At 45.4% G+C, this 16,241-nt stretch overlaps 1 protein-coding gene across 1 annotated transcript in view; it reads right to left on the bottom strand.

The window, feature by feature from the left end:
- Positions 1 to 13,314: 13,314 nt before the first annotated feature.
- Positions 13,315 to 16,241, bottom strand: part of CHST13 (carbohydrate sulfotransferase 13) — a 5,596-nt gene continuing 2,669 nt past the window's right edge. The window contains exon 2 of the mRNA XM_023728946.1: positions 13,315 to 14,160. Within this exon, the coding sequence (XP_023584714.1) occupies positions 13,315 to 14,160 (846 nt within the window). The remainder of the gene's footprint in view (positions 14,161 to 16,241) is intronic.

Raw genomic sequence — 16,241 nt, forward strand, 5'->3', positions numbered from 1 at the left:
CGTTATGTTCATCATGTTGTGCAACCATCACCATTATCTGTTTCCAAATTTTTATCACCCTTATCAGAAGCCCATTGTCCCCTAAGAAATGAGACTCTGTTTCCCTTCCCTCCCATCCACCCCTGGCAACCACTAGTAGACTGCTGTCTTAGTTATCTAGTGCTGCTATAACAGAAATACCACAAGTGGGTGCTTTCATGAACAGAAATTTATTTTCTCACAGTTTAGGGGGCTAGAAGTCTGAATCCAGGGCGCCAGCTCTAGGGGAAGGCTTTCTCTCTGTCCGCTCTGGGGGAAGTCCTTGGTGATCATGTGGCATGGATCTTCTCCTCGGTTTGTGCTTGCTTGTTTGCTTAATCTGCTCTTTGGGATCTCAAAAGAGATTGATTTAAGACACACCCTACACTAATACTGCCTCATTAACATAACAAAAAACCCATTCCCAAATGGGATTATAACCACAGTTATAGGGGTTAGGATTTACAACATATATTTTTTGAGGACACAATTCAATCCGTAGCACTTGCCTATTCTAGAGATTTCATACAAGTGGAATAATACAATATTTATCCTTTTGTGATTGACTTCACTCAGGATGATATTTTCCAGGTTCATCCATGTTGTAGCATGTATTAGGATTTCATTTCTCTTTATGGCTGAGTAATATTCCATTATATGTATGTACTACCTTTTGTTTATCCATTCAGCTGGGCATTTAGGTTGTTTCCATCTTTTGTCTATTGTGAATAGTGCTGCAATGAATATTGGTGTACATGTATCTGTTTGTATTCCTGATTTCAATTCTTTTGAGTATATACTTTGGAGTGGAATTGCTGGATTGTATGGTAATACTATGTCTAACTTTTTGGGGAATTGCCAGATTGTTCTCCACAGTGGCTGTGTCATTTTACAATCCTACCAGCAATGGATGAGGGATCATATTTCTCCACATCCTTGCCAACACCTGTCATTTTCTGTTTTTTGTTTTTTTTTTAAATCATGACCATCTTAGTGGGCATGATGTAACATCTCCTTGTGGTTTTGATTTCCGTTTCCCTAATGACTAATATGTTGAGCATCTTTTCAGGTTTTATTGGCCATTTGTATTTCTTCATCCAGTAAAATGTGTATTCAAGTCCTTTGCCCATTTTTTTATTGGGTTGTTTGTCTCTTGTTGTTAAGTTGTAGGGATTTTTATGTATTCTGAATATTAAACTTTCGTCAGATATATGGTTCCCCAAAATTTTCTCCCAATCTGTAGGTCGTCTCTTCATTTGATAAAGTCCTTTGATGAACAAAAGTTTTTAATTTTGATGAGGTCCCATTTATCTATTTTGTCTTTTACTGCTTGTGCTTTCAGTGTCATATCGAAGAATCCACTGTTAAAAACTAGGTCCAGAAGCATTACCCCTGTGTTTTCTTCTAAGAGTTTTATGGTTTCAGTTCTTACATTTAAGCCCTTCATCCATTTTAAGTTTTCATATACGGTGTGAGGTATGGGTCCAGGTTTATTCTTTTGCTTGGGAAATCCTGTTGTCCCAGCACCATTTACTAAAGAAACTATTCTTTTTCTCATTGAATGGACTTAGCACCCTTGTCGAAAATCAACTGACCATAGATGTATGGGTTTATTTCTGCACTTTCAATTCTATTCCATTAGTCTATATGTCTATCATTATACCAGTACTAGATTGTTTTGATTACTGTAGCTTTATAGTATGCTTTGAAATAGGGAAATGTGAGTCCTCTTAACTTTGTTCTTCTTTTTCAAGATTGCTTTAGCTATTTGAGACCCCTTGCAGTTCCATAAGAATTTAAGGATTGGCTTTCCCATTTCTATAAAGAAGGCTGTTGGAATTTTGTTGAGGATTATGTTGAATCTATAGATTGCTTTGGGTAGTTATTAAATTTTTTTTTTTTAAATTGTGATTTAGGTGAAAGTGTACAGAGCAAATTAGTTTCTCATTACGTAGATAATACACAAATCGTTTTCTGACATTGGTTGCCAACCCCGCAATGTGTCAACACTCTCACCTTTTCCACCCCAGGTTCCTTATTTCCATTCATCCAGTTTTCCTGTTCCTTCCTGCCTTCTCATATTTGCTTTTGGGCTGATATGCCCATTAGTCTCATATACATGAGTGAACTACAAAGCACGTCCCTCATATGTGTTATTGTTGGCCCTATAGACCTGTCTAATCTTTGGCTGAAGGGTGAACCTAAGGAGTGGCTTCAGTACTGAGTTAAAAGGGTGTCCAGGGGCCATACTCTCAGGGTTTCTCCAGTCTCTGTCAGACTAGCAAGCCTGGTCTTTTTTTATATGTGTGTGAATTTGAATTTAGTTCTACATTTTTCTCCCACTCTGTCCAGGACCCTCTACTGTGATTCCTGCCAGAGCAATCAGTGGTGGTAACTAGGCACCATCTAGTTTTTCTGGGCTCAGTTTGGTGGAGGTTGTGGTAGTTGTAGTCCATTAGCCCATTGGATCAATCTTTCCCTTGTGTCTTTAGTCTTCTTCATTCTCCTTTGCTCCAGCTGGAATGGGACCAGTACATGTATCTTAGATGACTGCTTGCAGGCTTTTAAGATCCCAGTTGCTACTCACCACAGTCGGATGTAGAACATTTTTTAAATAGACTATGTTATACCAATTGAGTTAGATGTCCTCCAAGACCTTGGTCACCAGCCCTCAGCCCAGTAGCTCGGTCTCTCAGGGCAATTGGATGTGTCTGTGAAGCTCTATGCTGACTTCCCTAGTATTGTGTACTGTCTTATTGGGTAGCATTACATTTTAACAATATTAAGTTTTCCATTCTGTGAATATGGTATGTCTTTCCATTTATTTAGGCCTCCTTTAATTTCTTTAAGTAATGTTTTATTGTTTTCTATTTACAAGTCTTTTTCCTTCCTAGTTAAATTTATTCTTAGGTATTTTATTCTTTTAGATGTTATTATAAATGGAATTGTTTTCTTAATTTCCTTTCCAGATTGTTCACTGCTATTGTATAAAAACCTGACTTAAAAAATAATAATAATTATTTTATTGTGTTTAAGGTGAACATTTATACAGCATATTAGATTCCCATTTAACAATTTCTACACATTATTCAGGGATATTGGTTACATTTTTCACAGTGTGTCATCATTCTCAATCATTCCATTCTGACTGTACCATTTCCAGTACTCTAGTTTCCTGCCCCCTTACCTTCTCATCTTTGCTTTAGAGTAATTTCTGACCTTTTGGTCTCATATAGATGATTTTTAAAAGGAGTTTATTACTTATGGGTGATATTCTTTATTTTACGAGTTAATCTGTTATTTAGCTAAAAGGCAACCTCAAGAGATATTTTTAGTTTAAGGCTTAAAGAGACCGTTTGGGGGAGTCCTCTAGTCTCAACTAGTCCAGTCTGGACTTTTTTAAGAATTTAAGTTTTGTTCCACATTTTTCTCTCATTCTATCAGGATCTGTCTATTGTGGCTCTGATCAGAACAGTTGGTAGTGGTAGCCAGGCACCATCTAGTTCTAGTCTCAGGGTAGATGAGGCCATGGTTCATGTAGACTATTAGTCCTGTAGACTACTTTCTTCTCTGAGACTTTGGTTTTCTTCTTTCTCTTTTGTTTCAGCTGAATTAGAGACCAATAGTTGTATCTCAGCTGGCCGCTTGCAAGCTTTTAACCCCAGACACTATTCACCAATTGGGATGTAGAACATGCATTTAATGAGCTATAGTATCCCAATTAACTGAATTGTCCCATGAGACTGTGGTCCTAAACCTTCAAACCCAGAAAATCAATCTTGTGAGGTATTTGATTGACTATGTCTAAGAAGTATCTGTAACTGTGTCCCCTATGATTTATTATATATGGATATACCTGCGTATGCACATGTATCTGTACGTACATATGCCTAAAGACACATCTGTCTGTGCACACATATGTACCCACATGTTTTTACCCATACACATATATGCCTATATACACATTTGTGTACCCACACACATATTTTTTGGAAATTGTTGGTGTTGCAAAATTATATTTTTCATGTCCTTTACCAAAAATGAATTTTTCTCTTGGGCACTTCTTAGTGACATTGTTTACCTTGGTCAGGCTGTGTGCACTTCACCTGCATCTGATGCTGCCTTTACCTAACTGACTTTTGTGTTTAGATCTTGTACCCTGACACTTTGGTGAATTCATTTATGAGCTCTAGTAGCTTTCTTGTGACTCCTTTGGGGGTGGGGTTTCTATGTATAGGATCATGTCATCTGCAAAAAGGGATAACTTTACTTTATCCTTCCCAATTTGGATACCTTTTTTTTTTTTCTTGTCTAATTGTTCTGGCCAGGGCTCCCAGTACAGTATTTAATAGCTGCAGTGAGAGGAGGCTTTTCTTTATACACAGCAGAATAGTGTATTGCCACCATTTTGTGTATATTAGAAAATGGGATAGGTGTGTATGTGTGAAACAGGTAGCAATAGTCACCTTCGATGATGAGAACTGGGGGACTTTGGGACAGGGTTGGGAGGGAGGCATACCATTTTCTAAACTTTTAATATGTTAACATAATACCATGTTGTTCATCTATTACAAATTTAGAAAATAATTTAAAGAGAAGTAGCGTGGGATAAAGGAATTCCTGAGTAGTGCAAATGGTTAAACACTGGACTACTAACCAAAAGATAGGCTATTCAAACTCACCCAGAGGCACCTCAGAAGACAGTCCTTGGAATCTGCTTCCAAAAGCTCACAACCTTGAAAACCCTTTGGAGCAGTTCTATTCTGCATGTATGGAGTCAACTCAATGGCACTAACAACAAGTGTGAGATAAAACAGGTACACTCATAAGTTATAGAAAAGCTAGAAATAGGTACAATCCCTCTGGAATGCATAATAACAACACTGTGTAGCAGTGTGCTTGCTGAAGATTTAAGTTTTTTCTCCCCTTTGTTCTACAAAGAGAGACCCTAGAGAAGACCTTCGGAGAGTAAATTAAATTGAGGACATAAATGTAACCCTCTACCTGCTCTCCCTGTAAGAGCAGGGCTGGGACCTTGGAGATGACCAGGGTGGCCGTACTTAGCTGGGTGATCAGTGGTGCTCTTTTCCTGGAAAGGAGGTGGAATGAAATCCCTTGTGATTAGAAGACTGAGAAGGAGGGGATCTCCAGGCCCTGGGGAAGGGAAAGGGGACAGGGTCTGCCTCAGACCTTGAAATCAGTTCTGCTGTGGAGCCTACTGGGTATCTGGGACCTGGGGGAAGGGTGCAGAGGTTTGCTGTGAGGTGGCACCCGCGAGAGGCCTCCAGCACGCTCCTCGCAGGAGACCCCTGGCAGCCTGGGTGGGGAGCAGACCAAAGTTTCATGAAGAAGGACTCACAGTGTCTGTCTGATGGTGGAGGTCCAGCATCCAGCAGCTGCTCCTTAGGCTTGCATGGCACAGAGACCCTCTTGGGTCTCTTTTTTTGTGAGGGGGTGGTGGTGGGTTGGAACAGATTGATTTCCGTTTGGACTGTATAGGCCCCAGAAAGTTTTTCTCTAATGCTTAAAATTATGTAATATTTTATAATATGTGAAAGAATGCAATAATGTGCGCGTATACTACTGCATAACAATAAATGCACACATGAACAATTCCAGCTTAGAAAGCAGAGTGTGGCCAGGACCTGTACACCTTCCTGGGAATGTCTGCCCTACCCTATTACCCTGTCTCCTCGCACCACTTTTCCCTTTTTAAAAACAGTATCTCTAAACAATACATGGTTTTCTCTTTTTTCTTTTTTTTAGTTATGTAAGATTTCATCACACTACATCCAACTTTCTTTGTCACTCAACAGCACGTTCCTGAGGGTTACCATACTGCAAGTAGTGGTAGCTCACTCGTTTTTCACAGCTGTGTAAAATTCCCTTGTGTGGGTATGCCCTGTTTTATCTATTCTCTTTCTAATACTCATTTCGGCAATTGTCCACTTTTGGATATTATGGACAATGTCGCTCTGAGTATTCCTGCCCCTACCACCCGGGGCACATTTCTCCAGAGAGGGATTGCTGGCCGGGGGCTCCTGAATGTCCAGCTGTACCAGCTAGTCCCAGGCTGTTTTCCATAGTGGTGGCCCACTTCACTGTCCATGAACAGCTTATAAACGTACCTGTGGATCCACATCCTGCTAACAGTTGATCTGGCCCCTGAGTGTTTAGGAAATATCATAGGACAGAGGACTTCCTGGTATTTCAGCAGTGGGGGCAAAGCTGGTAGTTCTATTTGTAGAAAAAGTTCATAGCTTACCCAAACACAGAGTCATAAACATGTGCATCATCCTTAATTACTCACCCCTCTCCTAGGATTTTATTCTACAGAAGTAATAAAAGGGCAGTAAGAGAATATTAAGAAAATTAAAACAAGTCCACAAGAGCCAAAGTACGAACTTGAGTATAGCCCACCTGAATTCAGAGACCATCTCAAGAATAGATTTGATGCATTGAACACTAATGACCAAAGACAAGACAAGTTGTGGGATGACATCAAGGACCTCATACGTGAAGAAAGCAAGAGGTTATTAAAAAGACAGGAAAGAAAGAAAAGACCAAAATGGATGTCAGAAGAGACTCTGAAATTTGCTATTGAACATAGGGTAACTAAAGCAAATGGAAGAAATGATGAAGTGAAAGAGCTGAACAGAAGATTTCAAAGGGTGGCTCCAAAAGACAAAATAAAGTATTATAATGAAATGTGCAAAAACCTGGAGTTAGAAAACCAAAAGGGAAGAACATGCTTGGTATTTCTCAAGCTGAAAGAACTACAGAAAAAATTCAAGCCTCCAGTTGCAATATGGAAGGATTCTATGGGCAAAATATTGAAAGATGAAGGAAGAGTCAAAAGAAGATGGAAGAAATACACAGAGTCACTATACCAAAAAGAACTGGTCAACATTCAGTCATTTCAGTAAGTAGCATATGATCAACAATCAATGAATGATATTGAAGGAAGAAGTCCAAGCTGCACTGAAGACATTAGTGAAAAACAAGGCCCTGGAATTGACGGAATACTAGTTGAGATGTTTCAGCAAATAGATGTGATACTGGAAGCGCTCACTCATCTATGCCAAGAAATTTGAAAGACAGGTATCTGGCCAACCAACTTGAAGAGATTCATATTTGTGCCCATTCCAAAGAAAAGTGATCCAACAAAATGCGGATATTATCAAACAGTATCATTAATATCACATGCAAGTAAAATTTTGCTGATGATAATTCAAAACTGGTTGCAGCAGTACATCAATAAGGAACTGCCAGAAATTCAAGCCAGATTCAGAAGAGGACGCGGAACGAGGGATATCATAGCTGATGTCAGATGGATCTTGGCTGAAAGCAGATAATACCAAAAAGATGTTTACCTGTGTTTTATTGACTATGCAAAGGCATTCAACTGTGTAAATCATAACAAATTATGGATAACATTGCAAAGAATGGGAATTCCAGAGTACTTAATTGTGCTCATTTGTAACCTGTACGTAGACCAACACGCAGTCGTTCAAACAGAACAAGGGTATACGGCATGGTTTAAAATCAGGAAAGATGTGCGTCAGGGTTGTCTCCTTTCATCATACTTATTCAATCTGTATGCTGAGCAATAATCCAAGAAGCTGGACTATATGAAGAAGAACGGGGTATCAGAATTGGAAGAAGACTCATTAACAACCTGCGATATGCAGATGACACAACCTTGCTTGCTGGAAGTGAAGAGGATTTGTAGCACTTGCTGATGAAAATCAAAAACTACAGACTTCAGTATAGATAACACCTCAATATAAAGAAAAATAAAAATCCTCACAACTGGACCCATAAGCAACATCCTGATAAACGGAGAAAAGATTGACGTTGTCAAGGATTTCATTTTAATTAGATCCACAATTAACACCCATGGAAGCAGCGATCAAGAAATCAGACGACGTATTGCTGTTGGGCAAATCTGCTGCAAATGACCTTTTTCAAGTGTTAAAAAGCAAAGATGTCACTTTGAGGACTAAGGTGCGCCTGACCCAAGTCATGGTGTTTTCAATTGACTCATATACATGTGAAAGCTGGGTGATGAATAAGGAAGACCGAAGAAGAATTGATGCCTTTGAATTAAGGTGTTGGCAGAAAATATTGAATATACATACCACGGACTGCCAGAAGAACGAACAAATCTGTCTTGGAAGAAGTACAGCCAGAATGCTCCTTAGAAGGGAAGATGGCGAGACTTTGTCTCACGTACTTCGGACATGTTATCAGGAGGGACCAGTCCTTGAAGGACATTATGCTCGGTAAAGTAGAGGGTCCGCGAAAAAGAGGAAGACCCTCAACGAGATCGATTGACACAGTGGTTGCAACGATAGGCTGAAACATAGCAAAGATTGTGAGGACTGCACAGGAGTGGTTTAGCAGTGAGCACTTTTACCACTGCTCCAACCAGGGCTCCAGTTGTATGCACATAATATCCTCAAAAAAACAAAAACAAAAACAAAAAAACCCCAGCCCTTCAGGAAGCTGCACATTGCAAAATTCTTTACAGAGAGCTAGGCAACCATCAAAGTATTTGACAATAGAGTGGTGGTTTAGCAACATTCTCTATGAACAATTGTTTCATAAACACTAAAAATGATCATGTTGGCCATCAGGAGCCTTGCTTCGTCCCAGGCTCTGAGCTCAGTTACAGGGAGGCACATCTCAGTGTCAGCCTTAAGCCTTCAAAGGAACATGCAGCTGTGTGTCAAGGGGGTGTGATGGGAGCGGGGAGGGCTGTGTATGACTTCTTGTTTTTGTTAAAAACAGAACTCTTCTTTGCACCAGGCATCCCCATAACATGTAGATGGGAGTATAAATTGGCAGGAACTCTTTGTAGAACAATGTGACAATATCTAACAATTTAAAAAGCTTGCAACATCTGACTCAACAATTCCCCTTCTAGGAATTTATCCTACAGTCATTCATACTTGCAGGATGATGGGTATACATGAGTATTCACTGCGACATCGTGGTAGTAAAGGATCTGAAGGATCCTAATTGCCTATTGTTTGGAGACCAGTGAAATAAAAACAGTATGTCTGTAATGGGATTCTGGTTGAGCCTCTGTCCTCAGCTGGGTTCTCAGGAACAGATCTGGAGACAAGGATGTGGGGGAAGCCACTTATTTGAGAGGAGATCCCAGGAAGCACAGTAGAGAAGTGGGAAAGGAGACAGGGAAGGGAAGAAACCAACGAGGAGTGTGCTGTAGATCTGGCTGCCCCTAGGGCACCAAGAGCTCAGTCCCAGCGAGGAAGTCAGGACCACAGTGTAGACCATGCCTCAGTGTATCACACCTGAAGAGTAAAAGAGTTGGGATATTTATCCACCAACTGCATCAGACATGAGTTGAAGGCCGCTGCCAGGGGGTGTTAGCTTCCTTCCTGGCATGCCCAGCTCCCCTGTGCTCAAGCCAGGCAGGCTCTGTGGTCAGAGGGAGACCTCAGGAGACCTGCAGACGCCTGCAGGGGGAGCCCATCAGGGCGTCCCATCCAGAAACAGCTAATACCAGAGGGAAATGGATTAGGGTTAGAATTTCCTTCCCAGCCTCACTCGCAATGGGTGAAGCAGTAAGACTAGGTTCTGGCCCATGGAATATGAATGAAAACAGAACATATAAGTCACGGTTGGTCTTTAAAGGGAGGTTGGGTGCCTTTATTTTCCCCTTTTAACATTCTGATGCTCAGAAAGTGGATGTGCCAGCTCTCTACTTGACCACGTGGAAGATGGCAATACTTAGGGATGGGGAGCAACAAGAGAGGAGGAGCCTGGGCCCTTAGTGGCTCTCAGCCGCCCAACAGTCCTGAACCCCCTCCCCCTGGACAAGAGAAATTGTGTTTAAAGCACTGCTATTGAGCCCTATCACAGACAGCCACGCCTTCATCCTAACGCTGCCCACTAGTCTCTGGAAGTGTGCTGGTGACATGTTAGGGTTGGGAGGGGCAGCTTTGGGCCTTCCCATCACCTCAAGACCTCCTGGTCAGTTGCGGAAGCTGACAGATACGCCAGCTGAATTCAGAAACTGAAGACTGTCTCACATAGTGCCACGTACAAGGAACCAGGGATTTATTTTAGCCGAATTTTAAACCTGGAATATACCCATCAGGAAGCTGCCTGGGTGAAAAAGCCACAAAATAGAACACAAAGCAACACAAAAACACAGCTACAAAAAACTGGGAAACATTTTTCCTGACAATGAAAGCCAGAAAAAACCAAAGAACTTTGAAACTCAATCCTCCAGTGGTCCCCTCTGTCTGGGAGAGGGTGCTGACCATCTCTTCTGGGAACCTGAGAGGCTGGGACATAAAAGGCAATTGCCATGTTACATTCAGTGCCTGTTATAATCCCTCAAGAAACTGGTGTTTGGTTTTGACAGAAAATCACCTTCCTCCTCCCCCAGTAGAAAGTTTTATACAAATATTTATGTTGGCCTGAAGGGTGTGCTAAATTCAGAGCCTGCCTGGGGCGCCCTCTTGTCTTGTTCAGCTCTGTATGTCTGTCTTAAGCTGGGTTCTCTAGAGAAGTAAAACCAGTGAAGTACGCGTATATATATATACAGAGAGAGAGAGAGAGAGATTTATCTCAAGGAAATGGCTCATGCGGTTGTGAAGGCTGGCAAGTCTCAAGTTTATGGGTCAGACATCAGACTGGAGGCTTCTCTTAACTCACGTAGCTGCAGAGGCTGATGAACCCAGGATTGGCAGGTCATTCAGTAGGCCACTGGCTCAAGTGCCAACAACTAGAGGTCAGACGATAATGAGCCAGACGCAGGATCCAGAGCAAGTGAGTGAGCTTTCCCAGAACGTCCATATATCTATTGGATGCAGGCCGCATCCCTGAAGAAACTCCCTTACAACTGATTGGCTAATAACATCAGATTGCATCATGGAGGATGACTACATCATTACATAACTGCCAAACCACTGAGAGTCATGGTCCAGCCAAGATGACACACAACCTTAACCATCACAGTGTCCAAGCTGAACTTTCAGGCAGTCTGATGACCGGGGGTGGGTGGTCAGCCTGTGACATGTGCGGTCAGAGACATCTGGTGCCAACCTCAGAGGAAACCAGGGCAGAGGGCTGCCAGAGCAGGCAGCATTCCCCATGGGGGAGCAGCGGAGCCCCCAGAGCAGATGCAGCAGCCACAGCTGCCCACATGTGGGTCAGCGTGCACAGGACCTCAATTCAGGGTAAGAGTGGGGTCCCTGCTTCCCACGAGGAAGCGTGTGCTGTGTGAGTGTGTGGGGCAAGTGTATGAATGTAGGAAGAGCCGAGTAATGACAGCAGGTGATGTAACCTGAGCGAGAAGGCACACGGAATTGCGCTGCACCTGAGTGTGACATCTGGATGCATGTGGGCTATTGCAGCCAACAGGTCACATCAGTGTGGGAGTGAGAGGGGTGGGGGACGCACTGAGGGATCAGTGGTGAGCCCAAAACAAAGGTCTCTGGGTTGTCTGAGCGAGTGTGTGAGCAGGGCCAGGTGACAATGTGTGAGCACCTGAGGGAGTGTGAGGAGACCACAGCACTGAGGACAGAGACGGAGGCCTGGGGTGGGGGTGGGGGTGGGGTGGGAGAGAGGCGGGGAGCATCTGGCTATATCAACAGGCACCCAACCCCTAGCTCTTCAAGCCTGTCTCAGGGCTGGGACCCAAGGATCCCAAGGGTTCCAAGTTTCCTGTGTCCCTCTGGCCGGGGTAAGGCACCTAGGCTGCAGCAAGGCCTCAGGGAGCCCAGCAGCTGCAGTCCCTTCCCAGGTCCAGAGGGGCTGGCACTGACCCACACTGGCCCGTTGGGAGAGTTCTGAGGGGCATCTGGAAGGCCTCAGGCAGGTTCCCGTGGAGGAGGGGTCTTAGGACTGGACTGGGAAGAGAGGGCATTGCAGGCAGCGGCATGGCATAAGCAAGGCCTAGTGTGTGTGTGTGTGTGTGTGTGTGTGTGTCTGTATGTGTGTGTGTGTGTGTGTGTGTGTGTGAGAGAGAGAGAGAGAGACAGTGTGTGTGTGTGTGTATAGCTGAGCTGCCAGACCCTGGCTGCTCTGCACTCACAGGTCAGCATGGTATTGTGACCAGGCCCACTGGCCCTCACTACCAGGGTGCCATGCCAAGCTGCCTCTCCTTGGTTTTGTTTCTGATTTTTGTTCTTAAAAACTAAAGCATGCCCTGCCCTGTTCTTTCCAAAGCTCTGGCATTTTTATTTCTCTGTCTCTGTCTCTCTCTCACACACACACACACGTCTAACGGGGTAGGCAGCACAAGACACAGGCCTGGCTGAGCTTCTCTGGCCCCTGCCAGAGCAAAAGGTTAGATTTTCTTCAAGTTGTCTCTGTTGCCCCTGGAGCCAGAATTTACCACCCGTACATGCCCCGCCCCCCACTCCCTGTACAGGCCCTCACATCTTTGGGCTGCTGTGAAGGTGACCCATCCTCTCATCAGATCTTCATAACCACCCTGGGCTTATTATGCCACTTGGCAGCAGAGGAAAATGAGGCTCAGGGACTCAGTGAGTTGTCCAAGATGGCACAGCCCCATGCCCAGAGCAGCTGGCACAATGAAGCAGAGAAACTCACAAAGTCAAGAATAATGCATTTGTTTAATAAACATGGCCTCCCCAGCTCATCCAAGTCTCGTAAAACCTGCCACCATATTGCACTCTGGGCTCTGCTAGCACACACCAACAACCTGGCACCCGGCCCAGACAGACACCCAGAGTAGACACCCGAGATAGACGGGCTGCTCTATGAAGGGCTGCTGGATCCTGAGCCTGCCCAGCCCAAGGGGACAGCCGTGCCCTAAGTCTAGCCAAGGGAGGATTTCTCTCCTTGGCCCGTGCTGTCCCTGCCAGGATGGGGAGGTGGACGCAGGCGCTGCTAAGGGCCACAGGCCACACTCAGCCAGCCTCAGCGTTGTGCTCTGTTACACCAAGAGCAGATCAGAGTTGACCAAAATAAGGCCTCCCTCACAACCTAAATATCTGGTTATGGAACCCTGGTCCACCCAGGGGCCCTGGGGAGGTGCATGCCAGCTGGAACATGCAGACTGAGCAGGCACCAAACGACAAGCACACAGGCATAAGGCCACCTGAGAGGGGCTGCACCTAAACCCAACCAAGTGTAACGTAAGCCCGGGTGGGGCCAGTGCTGTAGTTCTCAAAGTGAGGTCCCCAGACCAGAAGCGTCAGCATCACCAGAGGTTGGTCAGAAACGCGCATTCTCCTCCCCGCTCAGCCTAGGCCAGCCTCCAAGCCGGCTGTGCCTTGGGGCGCCGGGCAGCTAGTGCAGCCGCAGGTAGGAGGGGGCGGAGTAGTTGAAGAGGAGGAAGTCCATCTTGTAGAGGTTGAAGAGACGCCGCTGGTAGAAAGGGCTGATGTCCCGGAAGAGGCGGGCCGCACGGTCCCGTGCGGCAGCCGCCTGGGCCCTTGGGGGCGGAGCGGGGAAGCGCAGCCCCGGCGCGCCCGCCAGGCCTAGCACGAAAGCGGAGTCCTCCGCTAGCGTCTCGAACTTGCCCACCACATCGTAGCGCAGGCGGCACGGGTGGCAGAGCGCGTGGGCACGCTCCCAGTGCTCGTTGAAGGGCTCCTCGCGCTGGGTGCGCGGGTCCAGCAGGTAGGCCAGGAACTCAGCGAAGCGCACGTCGTGGCCGCGGGCCAGCGCGTCAGGGTGCGCACTGGGCCGCAGGCGGCGCACGATGCGCGTGCCAAAGCGCTTCTGGAACGCCGCGTGGTAGGGCCGCGTGAACTTGTTGCGGTAGGCCGACGCCAGCCGCTCGAAGGGCTCGCGCACAAAGAGGAAGGCCAGGTAGGCGCGCAGGCGACGGTTCACCTCCGCAGTGCTGAAGTCGGCCAGCGAGGGCAGGCGGCCGGGCGCATGCGCCTCGTGCGCGGGGATAGCGCTCGGGTCGCCGCGGGCGTGACCCCTCAGCGCTAGCAGTACGCGCTTCCAGTTGGTGCATGCCACTTTGGGCACATAGCAGTACAGTAGGCCGTGCGTGTCGTCCACCAGCACGTGCCGCAGGTCCTCTGGCTGCAGCAGGCGCTGCCGCCGCGTGTGGCGCTCACAGGCCCTGCGCAGCGAGTCGCGTCGCTGCCGGTGCATCTCCGCCAGTGGGGATGGAGGGCCCTGCGGGCGACAACAGGAGGGTCACGGCATGCCCCGCGCCCCGAAAGGCCTGTCTAGCACTGCCACAGGGTACCCAGAGACTCAAGGGCGAGGCTGGGCGCTGCCACCAACCACTATGTGGTTTGGGCCTTAGCGATAGAAGCTGGACGTGGGTTTGGGGCAAACGGACCTAATCTGACCTCACTGAGGCTTGTTGAAGGGTGTGACTGATCATGCGTGCTAGATACACTGTCAGGCAATCCTAGGAGGTCCCGATCCAGAATTAGGAAGGACGGGTCCTACTTGCTGACTGGTTACTAAAAGAAGGATGATATAGAAGAATTGTAGCTTTAATTCCATGAGTCAAACCAAAAAAACCAAACTCTGTTGCCTTTGACTTATAGCGATCCTATAGGACAAAGTAGAACTGCCTCATAGGATTTCCAGGGCTGTAATCTGTACAGAAGCCAGTTGACACATCTTTCTCCCTTTTCCCATGGAAGGCAACCTTCTGGTTAGCAGCCCAGCGCTTTAACTATTGTGCCACCAGGTCTCCTTTTCCACATGGATCCAAACCAAACCCAAACAAACTGCTGTAGAGTCTATTCCAACTCATAGGGTCCTGTAGGACAGAGTTTGGCTGCCGCATCTTTCTCCCAAAGAGCGGCTGGTGGGTTTCAACCACCAGTTTTTGCTTGGCATCTGAGTGCTTCAGCCACTGCATCACTGTGGCTCCTTTCCATATGATTAGAGCTGAGAAATCCATCACAGCTTTGCAGCCACTTGCAGGCAATCTGGATATGTTTTGCTCACTAATAGCATTAGCTAATTCCATATTTATGAATTGACATGTTCCTTTGGGTCTCAGTTTTGCATCCCGCCCCCAGCAGATTCTAATTTCAGAGTCTGGGCAGGAAGCTTAACCCCTCTGGGCCTGTCCCTCTGTGAAACAATAATAACAACTATTTAGCACTGTGTGCCAGGCACCTTTCTAAGCACTTTACAACTCTGAATTAGGGTCTCTTAGGAGGAAACCTCCTAGTCTGCCCCAGACATGCAAAGACCCAGGCTGTGGTATCCAGGCTTCTTCCACAGGGTCTCTGCTTCCAAGACTAACCCTCCACCTACCCCTACTCCTGTTTTTGTCTAAGAGTTCTTAGGAGAAAGTGTTTTAATTTCTCAAAATCTCATTGAAAGCCTTCAAGATATAATGAAGAAAGACAATCACAAGTGTTGACAAAGATGTGGAGAAACTGGCACCCTTATACCCTGCTGGTGGGAAGGTAAAATGGTGCAGCCACCGTGGAAAATAGTTTGGCAGCTTTAGAGTTACCACATGGCCCAGCAATTCCTGTCCTAGGTATATACCTAAAAGAAATGAAAACAAATGTCCCTCCAATTTATACATGAATGTTCATAGCAGCATTATTCATAATAGCCCAAAGGGGGAAAAAACTCAAATGTCCATCAGTCGATGAATGGATAGATATCCATACAGTGTATATGCATACATTCGAATATTATTCAGTCGTAAAAAGGAATGAAGTACTGATAAAGAACTGAAGTACTGATGCATCATGTACATGGATGAACCTTGAAAACATTATGCTAAGTGAAAGAAGTCAAACTCAAAGGATACATATTGTATGATTCCATTTAGATGAAATGTCCAGAGTAGGCAAATCCATAAAGACAAAGTAGATTAGTGGTTGTTACGGGCTGAGAGAGAATGGGGGGAATAGGGACTGACTGCTAATGGGTACAGGGTTTCTTTTTTGGGTAATGAAAATGTTCTTAAATTAGTGGTGATGATTGGACAACCTTGTGAATATACCAATTGTACACTTTAAAACTGTGTGTTTTATGGTATATGAATTATATCTTGATTTTAAAAAAGAGCCTTCAGAGTGTTTCCATTTCAGAGGAACCCAAAGCAGCATCTGAAATGGTGGGACACTAGACACCCATCTGTGGGGAGGAACCATGGGCACACACTTTTGATGCCTTTAAAAGTATAGGGCAAGTGTCCAAGATACACTGTAGTTGTTAGTTGCTGTGGAATTGATTTCAACTCATGGCAACCCCATGTGTGCAGAGTAGGA

The sequence above is a fragment of the Trichechus manatus genome, unplaced genomic scaffold (genome assembly GCF_000243295.1).
Source record: "Trichechus manatus latirostris isolate Lorelei unplaced genomic scaffold, TriManLat1.0 scaffold00001, whole genome shotgun sequence".
In the NCBI taxonomy this organism is placed as follows: domain Eukaryota; kingdom Metazoa; phylum Chordata; class Mammalia; order Sirenia; family Trichechidae; genus Trichechus; species Trichechus manatus.